This window comes from Melanaphis sacchari, unplaced genomic scaffold, assembly GCF_002803265.2.
Source record: "Melanaphis sacchari strain LSU unplaced genomic scaffold, SCAv2.0 Contig8_pilon_pilon, whole genome shotgun sequence".
Taxonomy (NCBI): domain Eukaryota; kingdom Metazoa; phylum Arthropoda; class Insecta; order Hemiptera; family Aphididae; genus Melanaphis; species Melanaphis sacchari.
Genome location: NW_020271635.1, coordinates 5,861,256 through 5,881,844, shown reverse-complemented (window position 1 = coordinate 5,881,844; position 20,589 = coordinate 5,861,256). Strand labels below are relative to the sequence as shown.

The window sequence follows — 20,589 nt, the reverse complement described above, 5'->3', positions numbered from 1 at the left end:
ATACGATATTCGTACTCACGAGAAATCGATAAGTTATACTCTATTAAGATGCGTCCTAGTTCGAAACAAACCAACATTCTTTTTTAAATGATTAAATCTCGGTATACACCATAGTTGCATGCGATTTACACAGAGTTCCGCATTTATCAATAAACCTAAAGTTATATAGGTACAAAATACATAATGAATTATATACAATATAACTAATTTATAGTTTAAAACTATTAAAAAATACTATTAATATGTCGGCCATATTGTTGGTAAATCGTGTCAAAATCAAACTATCATCTCCAAAGCAATCATTGAGTATCAATCAATTCTCCGTGTTTACGTGAGTTCAGTTAACATTATTGGCCTTAAATTATCTTAAAAAAATTAAATTTTTGTTTTGTATCTCGACTTACAGTATAGTAATTTTATTGATACAAATACGCACTAACCAAACCTATTAAGTATTATATAGAAATTCGATTAAAAAAAATCTTAAGTGATTTCCATAGTTATGTTTATTAATTTAAATTTTATTATTATGAGGATACCTCTTGCTTGTTGTTTTTGTTTAATTATTTAATGAGTTATGAGCATTTTAATATTTTGCATACTCATAACTCGCTTGAAAATCAAAATATTGTAAAAACCTAAGAGGGAACATGATCTCATGTCCTAAGTTTTCGAATTTGATAATAGGTCAGTTCAATTTAATATCTAAGTTAACAATAAATAGTTGGTTGAACTCAAATTTGACATGTTTTATGATTATAAGACGGAGACAACACATACGGATGTGGCATCCACTTAAGTATATTATTTGTTTTTAATAAAAACTATGTGTATGTGTGTGTGTTAGGTTTATATATTATATAAATTAAAATACGATAATGAAATTTATTTCATCATTATTGGCTTAGGCCTTAAAACAAACAAAAATGTCGGTTTTACAGTATATAAATATTTTTATATGTTTAATAAACAGCGGGCATTGATTAACAATCTCTTAAACTGCTTAGAAATATATTAATATTTATATTTTTACATTATACGTACAATTCGACTGGCGGCAGTAAGGACCATTCATATCTCGTTGTTTATATTATGGTATACAATGTACAATATACATCATAATATAGGTACCAATATATGTATATACATCCCACAAACACTATACACGTCCCCGTCGACATTGTATAGAGTGTGTTTTAATAATAATAACAATATATGTTATATAATATGAAATTTGAAAACGTCGGAAGTGTATGATATATAATATTATACGTACATAGAGAGAGAAAGAGAGATGAATTTTCGTAAGACCCAACTACCAAGCCACCGCTGGCAACTCAATAATATTATAATACTATATACTATATATATATTTTTTTTTTATGTATAAACTCAATGGCATATAATATTATAATGTATAAACCACGGCGACGACGAAGGGCAGGAGGTTAATTTCGAGAAAATTTTGACGAAAACTGCCACCCCTTAAAAACGTATAACAATGAAACCCGATAAAGTGCCAAAGATGTTATAAATCATATCCCACTACACATAGACATACATCCTTAGCGTATAATATGCTGTGCACATAACCTACTCGCTTCATATTATGTTATGTATATTTATATCCGTTATTGTCATTCGTGGTGAGAACAGCGGTAGAGAGAGAGACTGCAGTATTACAAGTTCATAAAATTTATAATATTAAACCTTATATGTATACATTGTATAGATAATTATTATCACTTTTTTTTTTATCAAAACATTTTTTTTCGTATATATAATATGGATTATGTACATTGTTGCGATCAGTACGACCATGTCAAAACTGATATAAAATTATAAAATTAAAAACTTTAAACCCTTAAAAAAATAAAAGCTATAATCACTATAATCATTTATAATCAATGTACAATAAATTGGTAATATTTTTTTTCGATTTCCTCGTTGAATAACTTTGTCTTTTTAACTGTCGCGCTCCCCAGGTTTTCTCGTTTTAAAATCATATTATTAACTTAATAAAAATGACGGGTCGGAGCGTGGATTATGCAAATTATTTGTCACCCGCTCATGGAGAAACGGAAAAGACAAATCCTCCTTTTTAAATAATCAGCATATATTATATAATATGTATATATTGTATAGCTATAGGTACTTATGGCTGGTGCTTACTGCTTAGTTATTTTCATAAGGCGCGCGTGAACAGCCGTTAATTCGATTCAATCGAAACGCGAAGTTTTTACCGACGAAATTTAATTATGTCGACGACGAGGCGTTTTAGCGAAATAGTAATAAAATAATAAATACGATTTTTTTTAATATTCACTCAATTTTTTACGCGCTTTGTATTATTTATTTATTTATTTTTACTTGTTTGTTATTTTGACAAACGTATATAATTGAATAAGTACAAACAGTACAATAATACGTACATCTCGACTACAGGGTGGTTACTATAATATATGCGTCCATAAAAAACAATCGAGAATTAAATATAGTAACCGCTTTGCATATTTACAAGCATGTTATTTATTCGATTCACTTAAAAGGCAACAAGTCGAGCCTTTTCGCGTTATTTATTATGGTTAGGTCATAGAGTATTAAGAACTACTGCACTTACTGTTCATTAGGGTGCGAGATTTTATATGCATATATGCTTGTAATATTATTGTGAGCATAACGTACGTGTGACGGAAGTGCGATTTTGACCTTTTCTTTATTTTTATTTTTACATTTGATTCATTTATATACATTAATATGTTTTTATCATTAAGTTTTTATTGATTTCGTCTGTCGCAAACAGGTCAAACAGTTTATTATCTATAAAGTACCTATGTTTATATGTACTAATATATTATACGTTTGCGTGTATAGCGATAATGACACGATGTGTTCATGTGCGTTTTAACAACGTCAACATTAACAATAACCTGAATGCTGCGCGTAAGAGGGACATTTCTCTACTCTCCACCGCTTTTTTTTGTTCAATGTTTGTATTGACTATAGAGTATATTTTTAAAGGTATATATAAATATTTTTATATACACATTTCCCCTCTCTCTAGAAAATTTCTGCGTATACTCCCGACTGCTTATAGTTCTTGAATATTGACAAACATAGAAAAAGCGTATCTAGTTAGTTTTCTAGATTAAAAAAAAATAGATCTTTTGAAATTATTGACCTCCCTAACTTGTGAGAGACGAAGCAAAAATCTTTGCAACCCCTAGCAAAAATACACAAACAATTAATAATTATAATATACGAGTGTGCCAATAACAAATACCATTATAATAGCGATTAAAAAACATTTTTTTGAAGAATAATATGTAGGTAGTTAATCTTTAATATTAAAAATAATTTTGATTAATTGAATAAATATTAATTTATATATTTCTTTTTAATTAAAAATTGAATTGTAATCCATAGGTAGTTGTTATCGTATAATGATATTAAAAAATATTTAGTTCAATCAAATTGAATTTAAATATTTTATTCAATATGATTTTTGTGATATAAAAAAATTAAAAATAATGTACCTAAGTTAAAAAAAGTATTTTGTAAAAATAGCGTACGTCTCGTACGTTAATTAACGTTTGCTTTCATGTTCTAATAAAAATTAATCAATACAGATGCTCATTAAGTTTAAAAATTAATATAAGAGCTCCACTCCTAATTCGCGAGCACTGGCTTTAGTTAAATAGCGATTACTTAGTCAGACTTCAGAATAGAAAAAATACTAACCTAACCTAACCTAAAATCATAGCAATCACTAATGAGTAAACATCGTTTTTTGGAGATCAATATTGCGTATTCTTAATATGGTTTCTCACCTAATACCTCCAAGGTCAGAATTAAAATAAAAAGATTTGTATGTATTGTTATTATTATAATGACCGAGAAATTTTTTTTATTCTCTCGACTTCTAATTTAAACATTAGTTTTCATTTGATATACACGCTGCAGACACATCACACGTTGTCGCCTGCTTGCAAGTATTACGATACTATTGTAAACCTAATATTTTTTTAAAGATATGAAAATATCATGATAATATAATAAATATCATAAAATAATATATTATAATACCTATATTATAATATTTATGACATATCGATATCGTGTATGCAATTTTATGCAATAGTGGATACCGGATGATAATCCCGCAATGACTGTGTTATTATTGTAATGTAATAATAATGATAATTTAATATAGTATTTACCGACCATACGTGTTCGCCTAATCTAACATTATAATAATATATTATGTGACGTATTTATACTCGTCTGTAATGGTTTTTAAACGCGACATTTAATATTAATAATAATAATAATAATAAAAGGAAACGATATCACGAAATCCTCGAAACCGAAACCATGTTAAATCAAGTTTCTCCGGAATTCGACCGTACGAATAGTATTACTTTACTATGATGTTATGACGCGCTCAGACGCTCAATAACATTCGTCGTTATACGCACACCATAATCATATAATTCGGTGTACGATATTCGGGAAAATCGCAATAATATTATAATCAAAAATCAACTGTTCGCGGTCGCGGCCTATACGTGTCCGAATTATTAGCATAATAGTAATAATAACATTAATAATAATAACAATAATAATGTTGTACACTACCGAAAATTTTTATAGGTATATCAGAACGCACATTCGAATATCCTATCTATATTATAATATGTGCCCGCCACATGTGTATATTATAAACCAGACGCGCACTTTATATCTGTATGTATAAGTACGCGATAATCCCACAGCGGCGACCAGCAAAACCATATATGTATTATATATACGTATATATGTATGTATTTATTTTACTTTCGTTTGTTCTGCAAAACTTTCGCGTTTCCTATATAATGTACGCTGCAAAAGCCGACGGAACAACGACGGAGCATTTATTGTCGTCGGTCGTCGAGCGGGCGGGATCTTCTCTCTGCATTATTATATTATTACATTACATATTATATATATATATATATTTAATATAGTTGTCACAGATGGAACCATCATATTCCGTCCTTATGGCGCTTACTTATAATAATATACGTTACTGCTTATTATATTGTTACGGTTGTAGCGGAGGAATTCGGATCAATTTAATTTTGTCTGAGTGTCGTAAATGTCGTCGAAAATATAATGCTTTGACAAAATCGTCAAGATCGTGAAACATTGGGAATTTGAACGCGCATATAATATACATATCTATATATATATTTATTATATATAGTGTAATTGGAAGCTTTTTAATCCGTTTTTATCATCACTGTATGTTTATATAGTTCATACATAATATTATACACTCTCTATGGTCATAAAGCTGACATTTTTTTGAAGAATACGAAGTCCCCTTTAAGAAATTGCAAAACAATAATTATATAACTTGGTGTAATATTTAATTTAATGAAATACAAAATGACGGTATTTTCGGTAAATGATTACTATTATTGGTCTTATTTTCCAAATGATAGACAAAAATAACAAGCAAAAAAAAAAACACTTATCTTTTAGAATTTTAAAAATGTATCGAATATTTGCATCGTAAATTATACAATTCGAACATAATATTTGAGGCATTAAAACCATAGATATTTATTTGTATGGAACTATTATTTAAAATTGTGTTTGAAATGTGTTATATAATATATATATAATATAAAACTGTTACATATGTTTTTGTTTTTGAAATTTTTTTTTGACTTTTCATATCTGTGTTCTAAAAAATAATTTACTAATTGTTTTTTTCTGTTTACACAGTGATCCAATTACGCCGTGGGACAAATCGGCGGGTCACCGAAGTCCGGTCACATCACACGTCTTATTACTGACTGCCATGGCCGCGATAGCATCCAAATTAATCGCCAATTCGTTTTAATTTTCTAAACGTTCCCGCCATTGATATGTCCTAACCACCTGCATCTCTATACCACCGCTACGCGATCGTCGTCACAAAAACCTTCTGTAATGATTTATTTTTTTAATCATTACTAGATATCATTAAGATTTAAAACTTTACTGACTCCCTCCTCCCCATCAAAACAAATTCTAATTTCGCCTAAGATATCACGTAGATAATACACACTTGTCCGACTATGTGTATACCCACTTACATTAGTACATTACACCAACACGAGTACATAGATCCTTGGTAGATATTATGTAACACGATATTTTAAATGGTATAATATCACGTTGCAATATTTATAACAAAGATGACTTTAATATTATATAACATTTTTTTTCCGAAACGTTGAAATAGATGCTTTAGAATATACATAGGATTTGATATAACACGTGCGGAAATGTCTATTATATAATTATTTATATTAGTTATTATTGTTTTTTTTTTAATTAACATTATTTTATTATTATAATAACCTATTACTTTTACCACTAAATATAAATTATAAATTATATTATTATTATTATTATTATTATAAAATATTGAATTGTACATATACATTATAACACTAATATATACATTAAAATCGTGTTTTCGCTTGTTTTATTAGTCGATATAGATTTTTTTTTTATACATAAAAAATAATTTCTTTACTAAACGATTGTAATCACGCGTATAATCGTCGTATAAAACGATATTCGGGGAACAAACTACCTATTTAATAATATTATACATAGGTATAGATAATTAATATTACAGATATTTTAAGATTTGTATGCATTTAAGTTCACATATACGTTTATAAAAATAAAAAATAAAACTATTGTACTTAAAACATAATAATATTATATTATATACACCTATTCATTAAGGCCATGTACTCATTATTGTTTTATATACCGAAAAAATACATCTAATACGCGAAGATCCTCGTCGGGCACCACACCACCCATTACGAGTTCAATAATTACCAAAATTGTTTTTTCCTCTCTACATTTTATCATATATTAATATATTATATTATGTTTATGTATCTATATAAATTATGTTATGTATAAGAATTATTATTATTATCATTGCGACAGTTATATAATATAATATTATTCACGTAGGTAAGACACTAAATACATTATATATCTTCCATAATATATAGATACCTATACATGTATAAGCTATCTAGATATACGGTATTTTCATATTTATATAAATGTAGACTTAAACCGTACTAGACATTTTAGTCAAATAAACAAATAAAATAATATGTTGCGAGTGAAAAGTCAACGAATTATTGTAAACCTGAGTACCTGACCTATTTGCTTTTGTTTTTACTCCTGGGTAAAATAAAAAATATCCTAATAGTAATCCTACTCATCAATCAGTTAAGCTAGACTGTTTAAAGTTATTGTGTCAGAGAGTGCAGATAGGTACAACAATTCCTGCTACCCTTTATAACATCAATATTTAACAAAATATTATTTATCATCAGAATTTTCACTTGTAATATTTTATTTTTTCTAACAATACCTAGTTAAATTAATTGTAACCATACCTATATAAATGTAACGCTATATGTAACAGTTTCTTCGATACTCGCAGAGAGATCTTACTCAAAATTAAAATTGATTGAGAATTACATGTGAAACACAATGAGGCAAGATCGTCTTTCCATCATCGGTGCATCGAACATTGAAATGTTAAAAATAGTTCAATTGGATTATTGGATATAAACAAATTATTAATAGTTTAATTGCCTGTTGTCTTAAAAACAAGAAGAGTTGATTTTAAATTTTTACACAAAAAATATGTTTATTTAATAGTTATTAATTATGACAAGTGTAATAACGTAAAAATAAAATAAATAACATTTTCTAGTAAAAATTATAGACGGGAGGATTAAACAGGGTTTTAAAAGGGACGCTAGGTCTAGAATAATAAGGCCTGAATCTGGGAGATACTTCCCTAAAGTGCTGGAAATAAAATCACTTCCCAGATACAAATATCAGATTTACGTTTTTTCCTGCTTCCTGATCTTTGGAAATCTATTGAGGTCGTGTATTTGAGAATTTTATCAAGTAAACCGTAATATAAGCTATAATAATAATGTAGAGTATATTATGAGTTATGACCACGTGACATGAACTTTAACCGACCCGTAGCAGTGTATATATTATTAAATTTATTAGAAGAAGGTGGCACAAATAAAAAAACTCTCTGAACACATAAAACCAAATAAATATAATACTGGTTTATTTCGTTGAAAAGTAAAACCCTGCATTTGTCGCTCGCAATAGCCGGTGTTTGAGAAGTGTTGCTCGAATTATTGGTGCGTATGCACTGGTGAAATAGACTACATGATCAAGTCGACCAAAGTGGCTGGTGGCTTCATCAAAGGTCTTGGAGTTTTCAAAAAACTAGCTTTCTCCTTGGTAGTAGAGACCCTTTTTTGGTCATCTCCAGTCTCTAGTGGCACACAAGAATATCAAACGTCTCGCGCCCCACTATTACTAATACGGGTCAAAATTTACGTACCTAATCTTTAAATTTTGAATCATCCCTTTCATCAGTGATGAAAAATTTATATTGGAAGTAACCGTTATCTGCGTGCAGGCATGAATGCATAACCGCACACTTTCAAAAAAAGGTCATCGTTCAAAACTGCATATTTTTGTATCTTAATCCCTTATGTTTTTCCCAAATTAAACCGTTCAATACCGCACACATTAATTTATATCAATAACGTAATATACATTTATCTTAAATAACATTATCGTTTAATACCGCACACTTCAGTTAATCATATTTAATCAAGATAGAATCATACAAAACGACAACGTAAACCGTACACGTAAAGTAGGTATATATAAGGAAAAAGAAAAATATATATAATCGTTTCATGACCAAGGAAATAAATTGAATTGATTATTTAAAAACATTAAGGTATAAATTTATTTCAATTTAATTATATGTTAAAATTACTTTTTATTTAAATTAAATTTTTTTTTTTTTTTACAATAAAATATGTTGAATTTTTAACTTTCAATCAAATGTATGCGGTTTTTAACTATTAACCTTTCAAATTTTCCTTTTTAACAATAGAATTAATATGTGCGTTAGGTATTGAACGGTGTAAAATGTGCGGTAATGACGACCGTTGTTTACTTATTAACTTTAAACTATACAATGATATATCAGCATACCATTATATATGACAAAATAATATTTTTATTTATAATAAGGTGTGAATGTTTTTCATTTTTATTAACAGTCAAGGATCTATTGTCTATCTATATATCAGATATCTAGACAATTTTACATGGACCCCTTAAAGTCAAGTTGCACTACTGGTAACCAATTAGGTTTTATCAATGTTTTTTATCTATTGATTTTACCAAGATATTTCTTTTTTCTACAAATACTTACTTTTTAAGGCAGTATAACTATTATACACATAGTATACTCATACAGTCGTAAATCTTGGAGTACCACTGAAAATATAATAAAATAATATATACTTAATTGCATTTACAACAGTAATTAAATAGTTATGTTTCTACTCAAAATTTTAGAGGTCAATTTCAACTGGAGAAAAATAAAATAAGTAATACAGAACTAAATTTATGAACAAAATAAAACTTATAATAAAAATTAATGTTTTTTATAAAAAAATATATAATATTATAATACATACTTATTATTAGTATAGTTAAATATACACATTGTTAACTGTAGTTGTAGAGTAGGCAGTTTAATTTTTTCAATTATTACAGACATTCACATATCTTGATTTATGTATTTTTTTGTATAAGTATAATTGTATTATTTTATATATTAAAATAATTTCAAAATAAATGATAAAACCTTTAACTGTATTACTACCTTACTACAGTAATACAATAATACAGATAAGTTAATATTTAAAAAAAAAAATAAAAAAATAGAGAACAATTTTGAGTTGAGTACACAATGTACATAACATAGATATAATATAAACTATTTATTTAACAATCAAAGAAACCTTTTAAAACAGTTTTTAGACTTTGAGAAGAGTGAGGAAACTAAAAAAAGTATAAAAGGTCATACAAATATTTTGATTAGTATGTGTTGATAATGTAACATTAGGAACGCCAACAAAATATTTATTTCATAAATTAAATAACACCAATGTATTAAGAATATTTTATGCATTTCTGAAACTTTTATTTAAATCATATTCTGTGGAAGAATGTGAATTTAAATAAAATGTATATGATTCAAATTATTAAATTGTATTAGTGGTTAAATCCAAATTTTTAAATAAAAATGGTATGATTTTAATTAAAAAGCAGTAGGTAAATATTATTAATTAAATAATTATTTTGACATTTTTAATTAAAAACTTACCAAATATCTTATTTGTTTAAAAACCAAGAAAATAATATAAGACTTAATTTTTATAAATACCTAACTAAAAAATTTAACTATTAAAGAAAATAATAATATGTTTGAATATTGTTGTTATCAAGATCATTAAGCTAACAACCTTCAACAAATACAACTTGTACAAGATTACACTAAGTAATAATTTGCATCAGTTTTGTTACAGTGGTCAATAATTTTAAGGAAACTGTTTTTAGTTAAAACCTTTTTCAATAATAAAAATAAATTCACATGACAATTATTTAAAAGTGAACAGCAACAGTTTACAACTTTAAGTTAGTGCATCATAGTGTTCAGTTGTGTTCTAATGTGCTAGCTGTACTGTTCTCCCACAGTACATCTGACCATTGACTTGAACACGAGCAACGACAATTACCATTTGAACTTGATGTGGCTTCTATTAGTTCGTGTTCCTGTACAGACTTGTTGATTCGTGTGTCCAGTAGCATGACATTCATAGTCTCTTCCAGGATACGTGTTTCTGGAAAATCCACCTGTAATCAATTCAACAGGTTATTGTTTGGTTCATGTGCACAATAATTTAATAAAAATAGTATTAATATAAGCATAACCTTTGTGTGTTTCTTATCTGTAGCATATACTATTGAAGTGCAACACACTTCAGCAACTTTTTTCACAGCTCCTCCAGGACCATAAAATGTCCAACAGCAAATTTCGTTTGATCCAATGACATCTTTAATGAATAGACCACGTTCTCTATGTTTTTCTGCCAGTTTATCAAACAGCTCTATGTTTTTCAACAGATTATCATCAGATGCCCTGTTGTATAACAAACGTATCATAATAAACTTTATAGTTCTTTATTAAAATATAGTAACGTACAAACATACCCTGTATAAGAATATTTGTTGTTATGACGATTAATTGCAAATTTCACCACTGGCTAGTTGAAAAAAATTCAAAACAATGTAAATTACATGTAAGTGATAAATAACAAACTATTTTGAACAACCAAAATGAAACAAATACCTTTGACGATATGGATATCAGTTTCTGAGCTTCATTCTGTGACGTTATCAATGTGACCCATGTTATATTTGTATTTTGACTTCTTTTTTTTTGCAACGCCTGTTCACATGCATCGTGAAGCTCCGAAATGCCGTAATATTTGGTTTCGGCCAGTATCTCAGATATTTCCACACACGTTTCAGGTAATGGTACAGAACCATCTCGTAAGAAGTTGAGTATGGTGCCAAAATGTTTTCCACAGCGATCAATAAACACCCAGCCTGTTGGTAGAAAAACTAAATAAATCAAATAGGTATGCCAATGCCTAATTGCCCACAGATCAACAGATCACATAATATTACTCATAATTAAACATTTAACAACGAAATCAATACCTTCCGATTCCAATGTTTCAGCATTTTGTGCCACTTCTGACAACACCATATCGCGAAGTTTCGAGTCAAGTTTTGAAAGCGTTGTCACAGTCGTATAAAACAACGACCCACCGATGTTCAACTTAACATAATTGGAAATTTCCGATTTTGGTTCGTTTGCCGCTGTAGCGCCCATTGTAACACAGTCACACGGTCTAACTAAATTATGAAATTTGAGGGTTGACGAAAAAGTTCATTTTAAAAGTATGTTATTTGTTATTATTATCATTGAATGATATTAGTTATATTATTATTATTATTTTTATGTATCAGCGTCGTGCCACCATGAATTCGTGATAAGAGAACAGACGTTCCAAATTTCATTAGTATAACAGGCAACAGCTGCGAAAAACACTTTAAAATATTATAGGTAATGATCAAAAATCAAAATCATAAAATTTGGATTGAAGTATTAAACGTCATTTTTTACGATTAAAATTATATCAAAATAAAAACTGTATACATTTTTTATATATTTATAGGTACCTACTACCTACCGCTGTCTGCTAGGCTTTTCAAACAATTTATCTTTTTTTGACGATCAAACCGAAATTTAGTTCTACCTATTTACTATATACTTATATCCATGAAATAAAATGGCATCAAAATTTAAAAACACTTTTTTAAACATTTTTTATTTTTATAAATGAATTATAATCTTAAAAAAAAAATTAAGCAGTAAATATATGTAAGTACCTATAAATAATGGGTTAATTAGTTGTAATAATTCAGACGACAGGCAGGTACATAAGAAATTAATTACACGTTTACGTCAACCAACATATTCTAAATATTTTAATAAATAAATTGAATTATGTACCATAAGTATGACACATATATTTATGTGTTATGTGTAATGATTATTAATTTGTCTTTTTATTTTTTCGATTATCCTTTTTTTAGATTCTGTGTGAATCTTTAATTGTAATAATTTTGTCATGAAGTGTGTTTTCTTTTGAGAAGTACTTTTATTTACACAATAAACAATCGAAAAAATACTTCAATTTTCAACTTAGAGGTTTGACATTTTTGGTTCCGTATAGATAAATTGGGTCTATAGTTTGTACTTTAGAGAGGTCAAAATAATATAAATACCTACAAAAGATCCAGCATACCATATTGCTAAAACTTAAAAGTAAAATTTATTACTAAACTAGCATTTTAAATCATAAATGTATCATACACTATGCAGTCTATTTACTATTTAGTTATCTACCATAAAGGTTGACAAACTGTCTTTGAGTGTACGATGGTTTATCATTGAATGTAAATTTAACGCACCTATTACACTTACAAGTTGTAGGTATCTACACTTGATACCTATTGTGCGGTGGACTGTGAAACAGAGTGGCGATTACCTTAACTTAGCACTTAGTTTTATTTTATTTATGTATCATATGAATAGTTTTTTTTTTTAAGTAAAATAACATAAAAATTTAATACCTACTAGATTTTTCAAACGATTTGTTTACTGAAATTTAAAAATAAATGTAGTTGTAAGTCACACCTCGCACACATAAACACATTTTATTTTGAGAGATTGAAATTCAAATTTTTACGACATTGGATATTTATACTTGAGCATAATTTTTTTTTTTATAGCGATTTTAAGTTAAATATCTATCATTTAATGATTAATAACGATTTATTTTATAACGACTCCTTAATGTGTAAAATTTTTATTTTAACTATCCAAAAATCCTTATCTACTAATCAGATTTTATACTTTCTGAAGTAGCACATAGACCATATAAGATGACTACCACTGTACTTTATAATCAGGTTTTTAGTGTTTTTACCATCGTGAAGAAGGCATTTACTCATGATTTTTTTTAGCAATCATCAGTTGTTTGTATTTTTTCGACTAGTGACAAACAGGAGCGCCACTTGGGAAGTATTAGTGTATACTTTGAAACAACTAGGTATAGGTAATTAGTTTAAACTAGTGCTATTTATGTCACATATTCATGTGAAATTGACGTTCGATTTATAAGATACGCGTTACTTAAAATTTTTATGTGAATTTATAATATTAATCTCCTGCATCTGTGAATAATTATGTTCACGTAAACCCGTGATTTTGTATTACGCCTTAACTTACCTACTTACCCACTTAGTTATCTATTTTTATTCCTAGGAGAAAGATAATTTTACTCATATCATAAATATAAATTTAATTAATTTAATTATTACTAACACAAAGTATAACTATAGTCTATATGTTTAAGTATGCTTAACAAATAAATAAAGTAAGCCGTTAAATTATGAATAATCTTCAAATAAAATACGATTATTATCTATTTTTGGTGTAAATAATTAACAATTTACGTTTTTAGTTGATAGGTAGAGCCGGTAGAGGTAACCAATGAAAATTATTCACACGATTAACGAATTCACATGATTACGACTCCGATACGTTTTCACTTGTTCTAGCATCTAGCATTTATCAATTCACGTTAACTGATCATAGGTATCTACGTGTTTTATTTTGTTACATTAAATTTACGTGTTCACTATATAGGATACCTACGTGTACCCATGTACACGTAGGTATGTCTGTATTCACGAACAAAAATAAGACCCCTAGTGGCCTAATAATTTAAACCTGTCGTTAGCATTCCGACTGTCGATGCATAAATGTTAAAATAGTATACGTTCAATGTTGTATATATAGTGTGTACTGTATAACAATACAATAGTTTAGCTGTACAATTTATTTATAACAAATATTACCTAGGTACCTACTGAAAAATATGATAAACTCGTCAATATTATAATAGTTTAGATCATGTAACAAATGAATTGAGACAGCAAAATGTAAAATAGATTGAGTGATTCGAAGAGTCTATTCAAAATTGTTGCATGGATGTTGGTCGTTGGGGTGTGTGTACGGCGATGTGAAGATCTTTTGTACCTACCTACTGTTTGATTTGTGCGTCATATTATTTGTTGTCGAGTATATCATTTGTAGTGTATTATAATACGAGAGATTGGTTACACATACAACGTAATTTATTATGAAATCATAACGCGTACAATAAAATATACTATATTAATGTATACCTATCTATAGGTATGTAGTTTGTATGAGAGTGTAATAAAAACTATTTCTAACTTACGATAAAAAATTGAATACGTTAAAAAAAATAATCGGCATGCTTAAATTTAGGCACTCACAACTCGAACATTGATATTTGATCTAATATTAGTTATTACTATTGGTAAAGTTTTGACAATATACACCGTTCAGACCTTCAGTAGGTATGTAATGTATTTACATATTATTATGTCTACTGTGCAGTTATCATATTTGATTTTCAGTAACCAGCTTTTTTATGGATATAAATATAAAATACAATGGAAAACAATAACTAAATTATACAAAATGTAAAGGTACCCATGGGCATCCCAAGACGGGGCACTTGCCCCCCCCCCCCTAGAGTTTTAAATTTTTTTCCTAATTGTAATAATTTAGTGTCATACTGATAAAACATAATAATGTTCTATAAATAAATTGTATAATAATAATACCTAATTGTAACAATGACAAAACATGATAATGTATTATAAATAAAATATATAAAAAAAATCTTTATTTATTTTTTAGTTAATATGGCTCCTCGCTCCACCCTCCTAGAAAAATATCTGGGGACACTCATGAAGATACCTATTACATAATAATTAGTAAATACAGTGTAATTAAAAAACAATTTTTCATCAATATATTATTTTATTTTTTACAATCTGATAACTTTGTATCGAAAATAATATCTATTCTGTAAAATAATTAAATTGTACAAAGATATAAAATATTAATATTCTGTTAAAAATTAAAAAAATTAAATTTATTATTTTACAATAATCATATCATTAAATAGCGGTTAGAAGTCTTCATTATAAATGTGTATTTATTTAAGAAATGCTAGGTGATATACTGGGTATAAGCACTTAGTAATTCACCTTGCATACTTATATAAATATATATCAATGATTATCAAAATAAAGATGTGATGCATGCTGCTACACAGGTATAATAACTTCAGTATTCAATTATCTAATGAATATAATATAATATATATATATATATATAAACGTGTATGTGCCTAGGTTACAGTTATTTATAATAATTAATAATTATAAGTAAAAGTAAATTATAATTTCCTAAATGAGAAAATTAATAAATGAACTTTGTTTTGACCACAATTCATTAATTGAATCTAAAGTTTTATCAGTTCTGCCAAATTAATACATTTTTGTTATACCAAACTAGCATTATATAAAAAATATTTCAACATAATTTTGTTTCTTAGCATACAATACATAACAAACGTAATGTAGTATAAAATGAATATTCAAAGTCATAAATTAAAGCGTTCAGATTTCAAAAAAAATACTAAAAAAAAAAAAAAAAAAACAATTAGGCTATCTAATTTAGTATAACAATATTATTCTCTTAATTTCTATTTGTGCATAGGCATTGAAATGGCAAAATAACAGATATTATCCTAAAAATAGAATGACATTTAATTTAAATAGTTAATAAATTATGTACACATAATAATATAATTTGAATGGATACCAGCACCTTATGATGATAATCAAAATATTACAATATGATCAAATTGGAACAATCTGTATGAGATACGGACAAAAAATTGGAGGGAAAAACAATAGTAAAAATGTAAATGGTAAATTTTAAAATATGAACAAAAAAAAAAAAAAAAAAATAATAATAATAAAATGATTCACATGGGAAACAAATTCAATAACTTAATAGTTAAAACCATGTAGGGCAGTTATAATTCGATATGCCACATAGTATTGTTAAGCTATAATTCTTCTTTTAATAATGTGTAACGATTCTTAGATGGTGCTAATTTCTTGAAAGTAGATTCGGGTGGCATAGTCTGTTCCGCAGGTTGGTTATCACCTTGAACTATTTCTATAGCAGAAATTTCTTGAGGGCCTAAATGATACTCTCTGTGTAATTTACCAGAGTACAGATCATCAATGAATATTTTCAGATGTTCATGGTTTCTGTAATCACTTTTTGCTGGGAATTGATACATGTGTTTGAAACTGTCAATAACAACTACAGGCAAGTCAGTATGTCGTTTTCCCAGGTGCTGTAAAGGATGAGCAAACTTGATGCCGTCAGCTGTCAAAAAGTTTACCCGCTCTGAAACAATAATATATTAATGAAGTTAACTTGATATAGTTACTATTATTATTATGAATATTAAACTGTTAACACTAACGTTTCTCTTGTACTAAATGAGTGCCAACAATTTCTTTGAACAATTTAATTGATTCCAAATCATCAGGATGATAGAAAAATAGTAAAAATGGTAATCCTTCTTCAGTGATTTCTTCAGCATTCTCAAACGTTATTTCACGTACTAATGGTAAGCAATTGTCTGTTGCCCATATATTTAATGAGTCATAATCGGCTGAATTTCCTGTAAAAGTATGATGTTCAGATTTAGGAGATGCCCGATCAGGTCTGAATTCTATTATTGTTTCATTGGGTGGATGCATAGCACGGAATGCTTCACTGTAAATTAAAATGTTTTAGTTGCATTGTTGGTATTAAAATACATGAAAGAATAATAATAATTACCCAACTCCAGCATAAAAAATACAATCGTCTTTAAGATTTGTTGCCACTTTTCTAAATATTTGGTATTCTTGAGATTCTTTGGTTTCAAAGTATCCAATTATAACTCTTGACTTCACCTATAGACAACAATTAACGTAAAAAAAAAAATAAGAATACACTTTTATTGTATGGTTCAACTTACATCAGCCGCAGTAAATAAGTTTGATACTTCTTGAATGGGATCTTCAAGTTGTTTTTGCACAAAAGATATAAAAGCTTCAACTGATCGCTTACCTCTATATTCTCTTTTAGCTGGTTGTCCATTTATTAATACTTTTATAGTAGGATATTTAGTAATTTGGAATCTAGATGCAATGGAAGCTAAAAAATTATATTACATTATTTAATTGATGTGATAATTTATAGTACACATTCTATAATGTATATATATTATATTAAACTTGATATACCTCAGCATATAATAATTGTTAAACTAGTATGTGTATACTATGATGCTAAAGTAATGACTAAATTATTTATAGGTGCTCAATACAAACTAATTTTATATAAAACTTAATTTTAAATTAAAAAATCGATAAAATTTGAATTTTTTGCATTTAAGTATAAGGTAGATTAATGATATTTTCCCCATTTACTGTGTAGTTGAATATTTTTATATTTTTATGTCTGAATTTTTTGTTATCATTTCCTGTATTAACTTTGGGGTAAATTAAATTTTCAAAACTTTTAAAAATTATCATTATATATGTATATATATTTCCATAAACTGTGAACTATATAAGAAAAACAAGATACTTTAGTAAATAGTTTGTTATATTAACATATATCAATAAACTTAAAATAAATCTCAAGTTCAAATTATAACAATGTACTAATCATAGATTGTCCGTTTTATAATTTACTTGAGATTATATTAATAAACCAATAAAAATGAGATGGAAATTTCAATTTAAACATGGTACTTAATAATGGTTTTAAATTGTATGTATATTTAAACACTCATATTAATTTAAAGTATTCTTGTATATAATTAAATGTATTACATTAAAATAAACATAAAATTAAAAAATATACATATCTAAGAATTCTTAATAAGAATAGATAATAATGTAAAGGGCATTTTAGATTGTAATTGACAGTATTTAAATGGTAATAATTATAATGTTTAAAATATTAAGTACTAAATATAATATGAAATTAAAATTATACATACTGAATTTAAAATATTTTTAATTTTGAATATAAATAACTGTAGTATAAAAAGGGATACTTGAGTTTAACTGAAAGATAAAAATACTAATTTAAAAAAAAAAAACATGAAGTACCTTAATCATATTCACAGCAAAGCTACTGAAATATACATTAAAAATTAAATGAACTCTTTTAGGGTTATCTTGAATCATGCATTGTTGTATACAAAATAAGAAAATTTATATTTATAGTAGATAGTAATAAACTTAATAACTAACGATAGTATGTAATGTGTATAATTAATTATGTGCATATATTTATTTCTATAACTATTTCTTTAATAATAATTTAGTTTTTATAAAAAATTGTCTGAAAATAATCTAGGATTTAAACCAAGAATGAATCAATCATATTTTTAAAAAACTATTTGATAAAAAAATTAGAAATATTACAAAAACATTATTTTAATATAAAAAAGAGAAATTAATAATAATTAAAAAACTTACATGATTATTCCTTGAATAATTTAATAATAGATATCAATTAAATAAACTCATTATTATGGTCGATAATTTTATAGTCATAATTTAATTAAAATTATATACGATATTAACCATTTTAATAAAAAAAAAAAATTTTTTTTAGACAAAGTTAGGTTAGTTACTAAATATACAGAGTAGTATAAAATAATATGATTACTTACTTTCACTATCACAGTCTACTTTTCCCAATACAACTTTACCAGAGTCTGGATAAAGTTCAGAAACTTTTGCAGCAGCTTCGTCAAAGATTGGAGTAAGAATACCACTAAATCGACACCAATCGGCATAGAAATTTATTATAACTAACTCATTGGATGCTAAAAAAAATATATTAAATATTTATTACTATCAAATATTAAGCGATTTAAGTGTTACAGTGTGTAGTATTAGTTATCAATAAAAGACAAAGTTTTAATATTTTATCAACATGCTACTGTGGTTAAGCATAAATTCTAAAGAATAACTCTAAAATGCAAATATATTTTGAAGAAAAAATCAGAAAGATAAACAACATATTTTATAATATAAATAGAATATTTGAATATAAGCTTAAATTATATGATTTAAGGCAAAAAAAAAAAGGACTAGATGATTGGTCATTTTGAGTTTCTCAGTGTAAGTGTATATACATTAATTTATGTAGAGATCGTAGTGTTTTATAGATGTCTATTCAAATCAGTAGTTAGGAATATGAAGTTATTATTATTTAATGCATTTTTAACTAATGATGTTCGCAATCAAAACAATATTAACAAATTCATTAATAATTACCCAATGTCATGTCAACATTTTGGCTGTGGAGTTTAACAGCATTACTGGTTACTGGATTGTAGAACAGATAAGCCTAAAAATACAATCCGTAAGACAATTATATACATAAATTAAACGATTATGCTTAACTTAGTTGGTATACTCACAAATGAAAAAATAAGCAGGAACAATTGTTTAGCAAATATTCTCCAATAATTTTGATTCATGGTATTTTGAAAACTATGCTTGAGGTAACATCAGGGTATAGACTAAATCTTTATTTCTTTTGCAAGAGAATAAACGCAATTTCTTATGAAGTATAGACTGTGGAAATGACGACAAACAAGTCTTCTACTTGATGGTGAATTACGAACAATGCGCTATGGAATACGGATGAGAAATTTAGAGAATAATATGTTAAATGATACTTAAAATTTGAAGCTATCATAAAAACTATTAGACGTCATCCGGCGAATGTTCGTTGATTACGATACGTCGGTTTATTCCATGAGATTGATAATGGAACCGTGGAAAAAAATGCGACAATCTGAGAAACTATAACAAAGACTAGGACAATAGCCAATAGGTATAACAAAGTAGTAAAATCTTAAATCACTAAAATCATAATCTTATACAGTTGTCACTGTCAGTTATATCATTACAAGTTTACAACTTACAAGACCATAGAATAAATTAAATTGTTATTAGTTTTCATTTTTCATCTATTCTGTGACATAATAACTATTATAG

The 20,589-nt window shown here is 26.9% G+C and overlaps 3 protein-coding genes across 3 annotated transcripts in view; 1 reads left to right on the top strand and 2 right to left on the bottom strand.

Moving 5' to 3' along the window:
* Nucleotides 1-6,376, top strand: part of LOC112602475 (superoxide dismutase [Cu-Zn]-like) — a 76,754-nt gene extending 70,378 nt beyond the window's left edge. The window contains exon 5 of the mRNA XM_025350568.1: nucleotides 5,773-6,376. Within this exon, the coding sequence (XP_025206353.1) occupies nucleotides 5,773-5,890 (118 nt within the window). The 3' untranslated portion in view covers nucleotides 5,891-6,376. The remainder of the gene's footprint in view (nucleotides 1-5,772) is intronic.
* A 3,969-nt stretch (nucleotides 6,377-10,345) lies between these two features.
* LOC112602610 (BTB/POZ domain-containing adapter for CUL3-mediated RhoA degradation protein 3-like) lies at nucleotides 10,346-11,964 on the bottom strand. Its single transcript, XM_025350781.1, has 5 exons — nucleotides 11,698-11,964; nucleotides 11,324-11,583; nucleotides 11,185-11,237; nucleotides 10,906-11,113; nucleotides 10,346-10,827 (listed from the first exon to the last, which is right to left on the bottom strand). The coding sequence occupies exons 1-5, from the start codon at nucleotides 11,870-11,872 to the stop codon at nucleotides 10,627-10,629; spliced, it is 897 nt and encodes a 298-aa protein (XP_025206566.1). The 5' UTR covers nucleotides 11,873-11,964; the 3' UTR covers nucleotides 10,346-10,626.
* A 4,197-nt stretch (nucleotides 11,965-16,161) lies between these two features.
* Nucleotides 16,162-20,292, bottom strand: LOC112602522 (endoplasmic reticulum resident protein 44). Its single transcript, XM_025350629.1, has 7 exons — nucleotides 20,007-20,292; nucleotides 19,861-19,933; nucleotides 19,251-19,406; nucleotides 17,538-17,716; nucleotides 17,357-17,472; nucleotides 16,995-17,290; nucleotides 16,162-16,915 (listed from the first exon to the last, which is right to left on the bottom strand). Exons 1-7 carry the CDS (start codon nucleotides 20,064-20,066, stop codon nucleotides 16,566-16,568), a joined length of 1,230 nt encoding a protein of 409 aa, XP_025206414.1. The 5' UTR covers nucleotides 20,067-20,292; the 3' UTR covers nucleotides 16,162-16,565.
* Between the last annotated feature and the right edge of the window lie 297 nt (nucleotides 20,293-20,589).